Source organism: Cicer arietinum, chromosome 1 (genome assembly GCF_000331145.2).
Source record: "Cicer arietinum cultivar CDC Frontier isolate Library 1 chromosome 1, Cicar.CDCFrontier_v2.0, whole genome shotgun sequence".
Classification (NCBI taxonomy): Eukaryota; Viridiplantae; Streptophyta; class Magnoliopsida; order Fabales; family Fabaceae; genus Cicer; species Cicer arietinum.
The window spans coordinates 49,508,694-49,520,829 of NC_021160.2; the positions used below are offsets into that span (position 1 = coordinate 49,508,694).

A 12,136-nucleotide genomic window follows, 5' to 3' on the forward strand; every position below is an offset into this window, starting at 1 on the left:
CCAGGCCGAAAAAAAAGCCTATGATAGGCCGTAGGCCAGGCTTAGGCCTAAAAAATTAGTCGTAGGCCAGGCTCAGGCCTTGCAAAGCCTGGCCTGGCCTGGCCTATTCCCACCCCTATTTCCATTTAACAAGGAACAAATGGAGGCTTTACAAAAAATCTTCAAACAAATCATGCCTTCTACAGAAAAAGGTGGTACAGTTGTAGTGGCTCAGAGAGGTAGTGTCTCACATGCTCTAAATACTAGCATGGGAAAAACAAAGTCATGGATTGTTGACTCAGGGGATTCAGATCACATGACTGGAAATTTTAATTTGTTTACTAGTTATTCTCCTTATCCGTTTAACTGCACTGTCCGAATAGCAGATGACACACATGCTAAGGTCATGGGTACAGGATCAATTATTTTGTCACCTAATATTACACTAGAATATGTTCTATATGTGCCGAAACTTGATTGCAACTTGTTGTCCATTAGCAAAATCACAAGAGATTTGAAATGTGTTACTAAATTTTCTCCTAACTTGTGTGAATTTCAGATTTTGGAGTCGGGGAAGACGATTGGCAATGCTAAAGAGTGTGCTGGACTCTACCTACTTCAAGCTGAAGAATTAGAAAGAGGACTCAAGAACCAGTCATATGCAGCAGCTAGTGTTCCAAGTAGTGACAATCATGTAATGTTATGACACTATCGATTAGGCCACCCAAATTTCATGTATCTGGAAAAATTATTTCCTTCTTTATTCAATAAAAGTCAGAAGCATTTTCAGTGTGAAATTTGCTAATTGTCCAAACATACACGTAGCCAATACCCACCCCAACCCTATAAGCCATCCCAACCTTTCGCCCTAATTCATAGTGATGTATGGGGACCATCACGCATTAAGAATGTTACTGGTTCTAGATGTGTGTTTATATTTATCCACCTCACCAATCATTAAAATAAATTATAAAAATATTTATTTTTCAACTTTATATTTTTTTTATTTATTTTTAGTTTTTAAAAATATTTTTATTATTTTTTACATATATGTACTATTTTAATGTTTGACGAGGTAGATAAATATAAATTGTTTATATTATGTCACACCAATATGTTTAATAGATTAATTGACATACATCATTAATGTATAACATTTTACATCATAAATTGTAATCATTTATATATAATTCTAAAAATAGTTATGTTTAAAGTAAAATATCTTTAATGATATGATAATTGTGATTAATTGACCATATAAAAAAAACTCTAAGAATTAATGCCTTAAAAATTTCACTAAAGAGACTTAGTCAAATTCAAGTTGCTAGAGGTTTTCTTTGGTGATCTTTCTCTCCCTTCGCCTCGGCAAATTTGCAAAATTTGTTTTAAAAAAGTGATATGATCAATATAATGGTTGTTAATATTAATTGTAGTGCTATAATTAATTCAAGGAGAGTGGATTTCGGATGTTTGATGTGAAATCACGATGAAGACTTGGTTTTGGTTTCTTTAAAAAGTGAGTTGGTCAATTATGTTCGATATTAAAATTCAAGCACGTTTGATTGGTGACAAATATAATTTAGACTCAGTGGTGTAGTATTTTTCAGTCTTCCCTTTTCTTTTTCCTTTTTTATCTCTCAGGTAAATAGAATGGATGAAAAGTGCAATCAATTCTTAGATTAATTTTGCAATGCAGTAGCTGCCATCAGTTGGTGGAGAGGGCATAATGTAAGGGGTTGAGTAATTGCAGATCCCGATATATAAAACTAGGATGTTTTTATAAATAATCTTTAATTATAAATATTATCTAAAATAAAATTATAAACAAAAATTAATAATCTATACTATTTTTTATTGGAATTGCAGGAATTAAATATGATGAGCTAGACTTTTTAATGTGTATCAACATTGATTTGTCTTTGATTAAAAGTTTGATCCACGTAATATCTAGATAAAATATAGAAATGAGTGACAACAAGAAATTAAAAGAACTAGAGCACCAAAATGAGGCGTCCAATAATATCATCTGTTAGAAGATTTCAGTGCTAATTATGACATCACATTATATTTATTCATAAGATACGATTAGTTTAGGAGTTAACTGAATCAATTTACCAAAACCAAGCATACATACAGGATCTAAAAATGTGGAAAGGGAGAGTTCCAACTTCCAACTTAAAAATCAACGGAAAAGAGAGAAACATATTTAAAGTACGTTTGGTATATATTATTTTTTTATAATTAATTTTTAAAATCTTATCCGTATATTATAATTTTTTTTAAATAATATAAAAACCACCTAAAATGATAAATTGTTTTGGATGAATTCTTATAAAAATCATTTTTATAAAGTGATTTTTTATAAATAAATAAAAAAAGATTTTCATTACGGTGTAAAAACATAATAATTTTTTATAGAAATCTCTAACTATAAAAACATAATCTAAAATAAAATAAAAAATATAGAAAGAGATGGAAGTTGGATCATGTAGATCTCTGATTGTCATGGATTATTCAATATCCGTGTGTCAGTACCAATTAAAAACTACTATACTAACTTTATCTACTAATGATAAATAATCAATTAATCTTATTGATCTAGATTCTACTAGTGGTTGTAAGAACGAAGAACAGCTCCACAAAAAGTGCAAACAATGGCTCTCCATGTTTTCCAATAAAACGGGACATAGCAAAACCTTGTTGCCGTCTTCATATCCGCCACGCTGACACCACCGCCGCACCGTGAGCAGATCCCCGCCGCCGGCTTGCTCCGCTGCATCTCCCGCCTCTGGTCCACCAGAAAACAAAAGCACACCATTCTCCTCTAACTCTTATTTCTCAATCCTGCGTCGTTTTCTAGTTTTTGAAATAATAAGAAAATGTGATAGTAGAAAATTAGAGGAGCTAATGTGTGTATATATATATGAATGAATAAATATAAAATTGAAGATAGATAGGCATAAGTTAGTTGAGGCTCATAATGTTAATGTGTAGTAATGGAGGTGTGAATTTGATGAAATTTCCCGTACCTTATAGTAGTGTGGTTAAAGTCGGAACCTCTTAGAGGTTTTTTTTTATGGATCTGTGACCGTCAAGTTGTTTTGAAGGACAGAAGTTGTGACAAGTGGAAGTCAAAAGAGGAGGTCTAATAAATGAGATAAGGATTGTGTAGGACCTGATTAATAAGTTGGTGGCAGTTGGTTTGGTAGGTCCCTGTCGTTAGTATTCATTTTTGGTTTGCCAATTTGCCTTTCTCGGTAGGGGGAAGAACCAAACTAATGACTAATGATTATGTGAAACTACATGTTAAAATATAAACCAACTAAATGTCATGGAACTTATTGTGAAAAATAAATTTGTCTATTCAACAATATTATTTTATTTGTCCACGTTAGATAAAATCGTAAGTAAGATCTATATATAGGTTCCTTGTTTGTAGTTATCTTAGCTACATTATTTTTTTAATAAATTTTGTTGAGTAAAAAATTATTTTGATTTTGAAATATTTGACATAGTCATTATGCTTTTTTGAAATGTGTATTTTGTATATCAATTATTTAATTCAAAAACTATAATGACATCATGTCACATATTTAAATATCAAAATATTTATTTATCTTTATCTCATCTTTCTTCAATAATGTGCTTTATTGAAAAAGGTTTGGTGTATACCCCAGTGGATGTATAGATAGGTTGATGAAGTAAGTCATGTTGAATAGCCTTATGAAAATTGAAATGTGTATATCATTGTTGCTATTTATTCCATACCGTCACCATATGTCTAAACTATTGTGAGCGGATAATTGTCTTTGCAAATAGTCCCCTCCTGATCCTCAGGGTTCATGGCGTCTCTGCTGTAACATTTAAAATTAGAACCGTAATTGTTAATATTAAAAATTACAAACAATATTCTATGAACCAAGTTATACAAGATTAAGGAATCGTCTCAAAAAACATTAGCCTATGTATGAACAACTACAGTTTCTATCTTAAATCTTCCACTTTGAGTCAAATCCTAGGCCAATAAAACCCAAAGAATATAAATATCCAAGTTTTATGCAAGCCGCAAAAGGTGAAAGATGTGGTAACTGAGGAAGAAGAATTTTGTGTATAACCATAGGGAAGACATTTGCATGTGCCATTTTCAACATTTTATCACCCCCCGTCTTTCATAATCTCATAGGGCTCTCATCATGGCCCCCGTTGCAGCTTCACGTTTCATTTGAGCAGCCTTCCCACTGCCGCGGAAGTACATGTATACTTGCTGCAAATATAAATAATTCAACCATCAAACAAGAAAGTACAAGTAGATTCAAGAGAATATTTATTTAACCTCAATTTAAATAACCTGAATAACCCAGATGCTCAGCAGTGATTCAATGGCGAAAAAACCAAACCCGATAAAGTAGAGTATCTGTGATTCAGCACAAGTATTACAATTAATATTATTTACAAATATAACTATGACATGACATGAAAATAAAACTTCCTTCTGGAACAAAATGATATCCAAATATTTTTAGATGATTCTTTACGAAGAAGTCAGTGCAAATTAGGCTCAAAACTAAAAATAAAAAACAAAAACTCATATAGAAGTTGAAACATACCCCAACCAATGGATTGTAGGTCAGTATCTCAATTGCAGGCAGAACACCTCTGTTCACAACATAACCATTAATTTGAGTGACAAGCACAACTAGAAAGAAAAGTTATTGCCATAATATAATTGATCTAAGTTTTATCATAATGATGGACATGTTTACTCTTCACTCCAACACAAATAAAACAGAGAGATGATCATTAAGTGCAGTGGACAAAAAGTCATGCGGGATAAACTGTTTCCAAAAGCAAATATTCATGTGCTAGTAGGTAGGAAAAAGGCCCTATATAGTCAAATTGTATATTTCGAAATCAAATTCATGTACTAGGGTAGGAAAAAGGTCCTAGTGTTAGATTAAATAAAAGGTATGTAAAGATTAGAAGAGAACTCACGCAAGAGATTTTCCTTTGAAGATAATTGGAGGTGCAACTGCAGCCAAAACGCAAAAGAGAATGTGGAACTGCTCGAAGAAAATGAGAAAAAAATAAATAAGAGCACTTAGCAAAATAAGCACAGAATGAATGGTCATTGCTTGGAAAAATATATATATAAAACTTGCCGAATAACAGAAGAAAAACCAGCCAAACTTTAGCGCACTGTCCGTCCTGTAACAGGAGATGGCACAGAATTACGAAACAAAAACATGCCAAAGTCAGTAAAATTGAATTTGATCAGATTGAAAACTACCTGGTAGCACGATAAAGAGGGCGATACCACATTGCATAGGATCCTGGTACACCGGAAATAAAGTATATGATAGCAAGAAACCATATTGACAGACCTACAAGGTAAAAAGAAAATTGTGTGAGCAACAACCTGGCAGCATGCCTACTATATTGATGGTAAGATATAACACAAACCTTCTCCTTTGAGCCATGCTACTGTAACAGCCGCAATATTCCATGAAAGGCATAAAATCAAACCTGTAGATTGTTACGGAGGTCAAAACTAAGACACACAATAATTGAAGTTCATAAGTTCAACAGAAGGGCACGGAGTATTTTGATTTTATGTTGGTGCAGAAGGTTTTAGTATATCATGGACAAGAAGCAGCATCATTTATAGTAGTTTCTGATGACATAGATTATACAGAGTGACAGTGTCTTTGATATGTTCTGCAACATTCATAGAACGGGGTGTTTTTGGTGCTGTACTAGGTAGTTATCATGTTCATCTATCTTGTATATTATATTTTTCATTTGGCTATTCTTAGTGCAACTTGTAATGAAGTTTAATCTCATTTCTTTAAAAAATTCTTTTGATTACCAAAAAAATTAACATAAACCTAATAAAACAAAAATATGATAAGACATAAATTACACACAGAGTCACAATTCACAAATACAAGGATGAATTTAATGAACAAACTACTTATCAAAATGAAACCCCTTGTAGCATAAAATATATCAGATTTTCTTTCAGCAATATTTATAAATATCTTTAAATTGACACCAATGAGATAATGGTTGCTTCCCAATTTCAATTATTTATTGCAGAAACTAAGGAATAGTACTTCTATTTAGCAACGGAAGTAGAAATTTGCATAGAAATGTCCATTTTTATCTAATAGTGAATTGCTCATGTACATAGAGCATGATATCCGATATAGCCATAAAACATTGTCATGGGGGTGCGTATATGTCCATGTGCATGTATTTATATTTACTTTCACTTTTAAGTAGGATCTTACATCAGAAAAACAAAAGCAGCAATGATTTTAAATAGTTGAAAAGTAAGGACTTTAAAATACTAAAGTGTATGGGCATTTTATTTACTAGCATATAACAAGTATAGCTTATGCCAAAGATACTAAACTATTAAGGCACATGAAGCAAAATGGTCGCGTGCTTTTTTCAAATAATTTCTAATTTCATTAATGGTTTTGACCATATATATGAAAATTGTGAATACAAGAAGACTATGAAACTGTCTTTTCGACCAAATATCAGAAGAAAAAAAGTTAGTTGTCACATAAACACAACCCTATAACAAAAAAAAGAGGCTTCAACGTACCCAACCATGTTGTAAACGCAACATACTGGATTGTTTGAAGATGTATTGGTATTTCATTTGCAATGTCATGATGAATAAGAGGGAAAAAAGGTGGCCAATTTTTTTCCTCTATAACTATTCCAGCTGCAAAACAAAAATGTAAACCACTAAAATGAAGGCATTATTCCTGTTGGCTTCTATATGTATAGATGAACTAAAATACCTCGAGCTATAGCATCTTCTTTTCTTTTTAGCTCCTGCAAAACATCATGAGATCGTTAGTTACCTAAATAATACAAAAGATTTATATACACAATAGCCAAGATAACTAAAATAGCATGAACAAAGTGAACTGTTTTGAATTGAAGGTATGATATGACTGCTTATTACGGTCATAAACTAAAAGCTGAGCTAAAGTATTACCAATGAACTTATATTAATTTGTATGAAGAAAAAGAACAAGTGGCCATGTGTTGAAGAAACAACATAAGCCACCCTTGCTAATGAAGAAGTCCCTAGTATTTATTTACTTATAATTGATAGAATCATTATTATAAATAGGAAACTACATAAAATAAAAATCTATTATATTGAATCTTACAAAACAAGTTACTGACTTAATAAATGTGAATTGTGGTTCAAACTTCAAAGCAATCAAACAAGTTACTAACTTACTAAAAGAGATCAGGATGAATTACCTGTTCCCTTCTTTTCAATTCAGCCTCTCTAGCTTGAAGTTCCTTCTCCTTTGCTATGAGGTCCTAAAGTTATTAAAAAAATGTAATTAAACTTTTGTCATCAACACTTTGGCATCATAATTTTGACATTCGCTTGAACTTTTTCATAATCCAATCTACCTGTGGCATTTCAAGAGGAATATCAACAGTTGTTGCCCCACGATCATGAGGCTCATGAGGAAGTGGTGAGAGCTTTGAGGTTCCAGAGGAAACACTTCCTGGGTTCTGTAAATTTAAGGGGTAAAATAAGTAGAAAGGTAATGAATGAATGAAAAAGGAGATATCTGCCCCAGAAAACGGCAGCATAATATTTTTTTCAATATATCTTTATAAATAACAAAGTTTTATGGAAACAGGCATCAAAGAAATACAAACCATGCAAAAAGTAGAAAAAATTGGAGTCTTTTAATTGAAAGAGTAAAGCAGAAGAGGAGCCTATCAAAAGCAAGAGCTTTTAAGAGACTGAGAAAAGTGAATATACATTGTAGTGAACTAATGGTGGTATTATTTAATGAATGAGAAAGATTACAAGCGTTTTCCCCTGCAACCCCCAGATCCCAGCTTCTTCAGAGAGTAGAACCTTAACTAATATAGGAGAAATTTAAATTAATAGGCACTAAGAGGCCATTACTATCAAGTCTACAACCTCTATCAGAGAGTATTAATATACCAGGAATTTAAATTTAAATTAAATCCACGGGATAAATTCACAGAAACCAAAACTTCAAACTTCAAACTCTTCATTTCTAGAATCTAGATATTGTTCCAGTTTAAGATTATAAACAATGCAACACCCTTGCTCAATCCATGTAGAGATGACAGATATCAAAAGTTAGAACACAACATGCATCCTTTGTCAAAAAAGAATGATTTTTTGACACAAAAGTAGACAACTAACACCACCGTATAAAAGACGCCTGACATACTGTTTTGGTTTTTTCTCTCTTTTTAGCTCAAGTATGTGTATTGTAGACGTGTTGTTTGAATTGTGTACAAATAACATTCCTCTTGTCAAAATGATTAAATAAAGTGTTGTAACTAGTAAATTGATACAATGATAGAAGTGAGACGAGGAGGGAGAGCTTACAGTAGTGTAGAATGCACCTCCACCATAATTTGATTTCCCTGAAGCTTTTCCTTGAGGAGCATCCTAATTATTAATAAAAAATGCAAAAAATTTAAATACTAAAAAGTAAGAAAGCAAAAAACTACATAAGAATGCAAAATATTTAAGAATTATGATTGTCAAAGGTCACCAACCATGATCAATTTTTATGATCTAGTTCAATTGATTTAATGGTACTAATCATGTTTGAATTAAAAAAGGAACAAATAAATTTGTCAAATAAAAAAAAAAAATCAATAATGAAACAGAGAATGAATGAACGAGAGAATAATTACGGGAGCATAATTCTGAAAAAAACATTATTTAAAATAAGAAATTGTATAAACGAAGTGTACGAAATGAATATTGGCACAGGTAACTAGAGAAAGCATGCATGTTGCTTCTTGTATGTAACTAATTAGCAACATTAGGAATATTTGAATTGAACGATCTCAAATAGGACATAATAAATAAATCGCGTGCGTATGATTATATGTTATGAAAAAAGAAAATGCAGTTGCAATGCAAAAGAGAGAAGAAAAGAAACTTACGGCGAAAGGATTAACCTCTTCTTCGGCGAAGGGATTGGATTCAAAGTTACTCATGGGATTTGAGGCACGGAGATTTAGAGAGATCTAAAATGAAAAATATTAAGAGATAGCAAAAAATGGATACGGGAGATTTTTGATGAAGAGAGAATTGAGATTAAAGGAAGGGAATAAGAGATTTGTTTGTTGTTATGTTTGTTTCGCAATGAACGGTGGCTTCTCTTTTACTTGTTGTTTTGTTTTGTGGAATGGGATGGAAATTAATGAAAACTAACTGAAGAGAAGAGAAATCACGGATGGAATGGATGGGAGGAAAATTTTCATGCATGTTATGTTAGTTAGTTATCGTGAGATGAGAGTCAGTCAATTCACGGTGCTACTGTGCTTCTCGGCTATTTCTTTCTTTCTTCTAGTAACGGGACCTAACGTTTTATTTATTTTCATTATATATTTTTATTTTCAAGATTTTAATTTTCATACATTATTTGTGTAAAATATTCCATTATTGATAAACTAAAGTGAAGTATATTGTATTTATGATTTCAAAAATAGTTATTATTAAAATTAAATATTTTTGTAATTTATTATGATTAATCGATAATGTAATTTATTATAATTACACTTCATGTAATTATTTACATTGTGTCAAAAATATGCAACTATTCTTATATACAGGGAACTTTAGCTGAAAATTAATTTAGGTTATAAAAAACTATATAGGAGCATGCCTCCTCAATCTAACTTTATATTTACAAAAAAGTACATTACTTCTACGTTTTGTCACGTTAATTGATGCAATATACTAAAGTATAAACGTGCAGTCAGATTTGCAATGATCTGAAATATATAATTGAGTTATGTGAATTACAATGCTTGAATGTGAAAATTGGTACAAGGATTATCAAAATTTAATTTCATCATCACCAAGAATGAACATAATAAAATAAATAGGATGCACTACAGAATCACATTCCATCATCATGGAACAATCATCAAATAAACAAATGGCTCAATTCCCAGAGCAACATGGCATGGTTTAATGAACCGTGAAATTCATCACACATTAAATTATATAATATAAATATAATAATAATAACTACAGGGGTGTTGGTGCCTATAATTCTCTGAAGCTGATTGGATAAACCTCCTTGCAGAACTTGGCATTTGAATATTGGATGGTTATATTTCATTGAATGTAACAAACCCTCTGAGGTTGATGAGCACGCGTGTCATGTCTTCACTAGTTGAGATTCTGAAAAAATAGCAGGTAAAACCTTCTTGCAATTCATGCATATATTCAAATATCATTACCATTTTCATCTCTCATTTGATTCATTTTGTTGAGACTCCCTCCTTATCATATTTAGCAAGTACAAGACAACCTCAGACATTGCTGGCCTAAATTCTGGCTCAGACTGCATTTAGATTAATATACAACAAGACCGTGGAATTAGTAAACTAAACAAAACTGAAATTTAAGTTCAGACTGAAGATAGCATTACCTGAACACATCTAGAAATAATGTCGGCAAAATTTGACAACGATTTTGCAGGGTAAGCTCCATTTAGAGAAGGATCAACCATCCTCGATAATGCATCAATATCATGAAGTTGAGGAATTGCCCATCTTACAAGAAACTGTTCACCTCGAGGACGTGTCCTGTCCGAGATGTACACAATACATGAATTAAAGTCCATGAAAAGTGAAAAATAGATGCTGAGGTAATTTTGTTATAGGGTCTCACCTGTCGTAGGACTGACGGCCTGTCAAAAGTTCTAACATAACCACTCCAAAGCTGTACACGTCACTCTGGTAGGTGTAAATTCCTGATTCAAATTCTGGAGCACCATAGCCATAAGCTGCTAGCAGCTGTCCTGAGAGCTGAAAATGTATGAATGTTATCAGACTGTTATAATGCAAATTACACCGACAATTACTTCATTCATTTCAAAATAATTCTCATTTTCGGTCTCGCCCAAGGATTAAGAAAAACGATAAATATGTAGTTTCGAGAAAGTAAAAGCTCATTTAACTTTAATTCCCTTTTCATCAATTAGGGCTCTCATTCTAGTTAGTTGAAATACCAAAGGGAAAAGATAAACTTTTAAAAGAAATTAATGGTCTCTCTGAAACATGAAGTAAAAGAGTTGTGCTATTAAGTTATCGAAATTGCAAGAATGTGAGTATAGGGATAAAAAAAAAAAAATTGTGGAATGAGGTAAAGATGAAAAGTTCCTTTTCAAAGCATTGGTGCAAAAATGAATTTTTAACATTCCTCCACAGCACATCTATGTTTTTTCTTGCAAAACTTTTTGTACCATTTCCCTCATAATGCAGACATTTTTTTACAATATCTCATACTTTCTTACCTGACGCACGGAACCTTTAGTTATTAATGGAGCCAAACCACAGTCAGATACACGCACGGATAGATCATCATCAAGGAGAATGTTAGCAGACTTGAAATTTCTGTGTATCACAGGTGGCTGACATTGCTCATGCAAGTACCTAGTCAGAGGGCAAAGCCAAGTATTAGACTAATAAGATCCACATAATGATGCATTATTGGTAAATATTTTATTTTATTTTCTAAGAAATTCAAACTTGCAAAAAGTTTTAGTAGTTGTAGTAAATATTTATTAATCCCAACTTTTTAGCAAAAAAATCTCCAGCCTGAAATAATCTACCTAGGCATACTCCAAAATTCAGGCAGGATAAACTACATCTGAAAATGAAAATAATTGGATACACTATAAGCTACAAATCGATAACCTAGGGCAAATATTTTTTCTTAAGTGTCAAATTGACAGTAGTTATTTGGACTTACTCTAAGGCTCTGGCTGCCCCAAGTGCTATCCGAATACGAGCATTCCAAGACAGTCTTGTTTTGAATTCATCATCTGAATGAAGTGCTTCATACATCGACCCATTACTGCAGTACTCATAGATCAGAAGCCTTTGTCCATGCTCTACACAGTACCCAATAAGCTCAACAATATTTGCATGCCGAATTCTGTCAATATTGTTTACCAATTCAAGAAATTCATCATCTTTGTGGTGATCAGAAACTCTCTTGTCTAGTTTCTTCACAGCAAGTATCTAACAATTCATACAGAAAAAGTAAGTGTCAGGATTTGAATCAATCCTGGTACATATAAAATTTACAAGACTTTTT

The 12,136-nt window shown here is 32.2% G+C and overlaps 3 protein-coding genes across 10 annotated transcripts in view; all 3 read right to left on the bottom strand.

Moving 5' to 3' along the window:
* Positions 1-2,448: 2,448 nt before the first annotated feature.
* On the bottom strand, positions 2,449-3,165 carry LOC101504633 (uncharacterized). The gene is made up of 2 exons (XM_027334389.2): positions 3,009-3,165; positions 2,449-2,835 (listed from the first exon to the last, which is right to left on the bottom strand). The coding sequence occupies exon 2, from the start codon at positions 2,795-2,797 to the stop codon at positions 2,588-2,590; it is 210 nt and encodes a 69-aa protein (XP_027190190.1). The 5' UTR covers positions 2,798-2,835; positions 3,009-3,165; the 3' UTR covers positions 2,449-2,587.
* A 552-nt stretch (positions 3,166-3,717) lies between these two features.
* LOC101504304 (secretory carrier-associated membrane protein 1-like) lies at positions 3,718-9,361 on the bottom strand. 3 transcript variants are annotated; one of them, XM_004487261.4, is made up of 13 exons: positions 8,965-9,357; positions 8,396-8,458; positions 7,429-7,533; positions 7,270-7,332; positions 6,795-6,828; positions 6,593-6,715; positions 5,440-5,502; positions 5,267-5,360; positions 5,139-5,184; positions 4,972-5,039; positions 4,587-4,635; positions 4,328-4,393; positions 3,823-4,243 (listed from the first exon to the last, which is right to left on the bottom strand). In XM_004487261.4, the coding sequence occupies exons 1-13, from the start codon at positions 9,016-9,018 to the stop codon at positions 4,157-4,159; spliced, it is 915 nt and encodes a 304-aa protein (XP_004487318.1). In that variant the 5' UTR covers positions 9,019-9,357; the 3' UTR covers positions 3,823-4,156. The 3 variants fall into 3 exon arrangements, with proteins under 3 accessions (XP_073222160.1, XP_073222154.1, XP_004487318.1); XM_073366059.1 differs by lacking the exon at positions 4,587-4,635 and having other exon boundaries at positions 3,718-4,243; positions 8,965-9,361; XM_073366053.1 differs by lacking the exon at positions 6,593-6,715 and having other exon boundaries at positions 3,718-4,243; positions 8,965-9,359.
* A 424-nt stretch (positions 9,362-9,785) lies between these two features.
* LOC101503000 (protein STRUBBELIG-RECEPTOR FAMILY 3) overlaps positions 9,786-12,136 on the bottom strand; it is an 8,312-nt gene continuing 5,961 nt past the window's right edge. For all 6 annotated transcript variants that reach the window (XM_004487257.4, XM_004487258.4, XM_004487256.4 and 3 more), the window contains 5 exons: positions 11,789-12,060; positions 11,331-11,469; positions 10,706-10,842; positions 10,464-10,620; positions 9,786-10,376 (listed from right to left, as the gene is read on the bottom strand). In XM_004487257.4, the coding sequence (XP_004487314.1) occupies positions 10,278-10,376; positions 10,464-10,620; positions 10,706-10,842; positions 11,331-11,469; positions 11,789-12,060 (804 nt within the window). In that variant the 3' untranslated portion in view covers positions 9,786-10,277. The remainder of the gene's footprint in view (positions 10,377-10,463; positions 10,621-10,705; positions 10,843-11,330; positions 11,470-11,788; positions 12,061-12,136) is intronic.

Coding starts and splice junctions, on each gene's coding strand:
- LOC101504633 (XM_027334389.2), bottom strand. CDS start 2,797: ATGGTGTGCTTTTGTTTTCTGGTGGACCAGAGGCGGGAGATGCAGCGG.
- LOC101504304 (XM_004487261.4), bottom strand. CDS start 9,018: ATGAGTAACTTTGAATCCAATCCCTTCGCCGAAGAAGAGGTTAATCCT. Junction 6,829..7,269: donor AATTGAAAAGAAGGGAACAG/GTAATTCATCCT, acceptor GATGTTTTGCAG/GAGCTAAAAAGAAAAGAAGA. Junction 5,361..5,439: donor AGCATGGCTCAAAGGAGAAG/GTTTGTGTTATA, acceptor TTTACCTTGTAG/GTCTGTCAATATGGTTTCTT.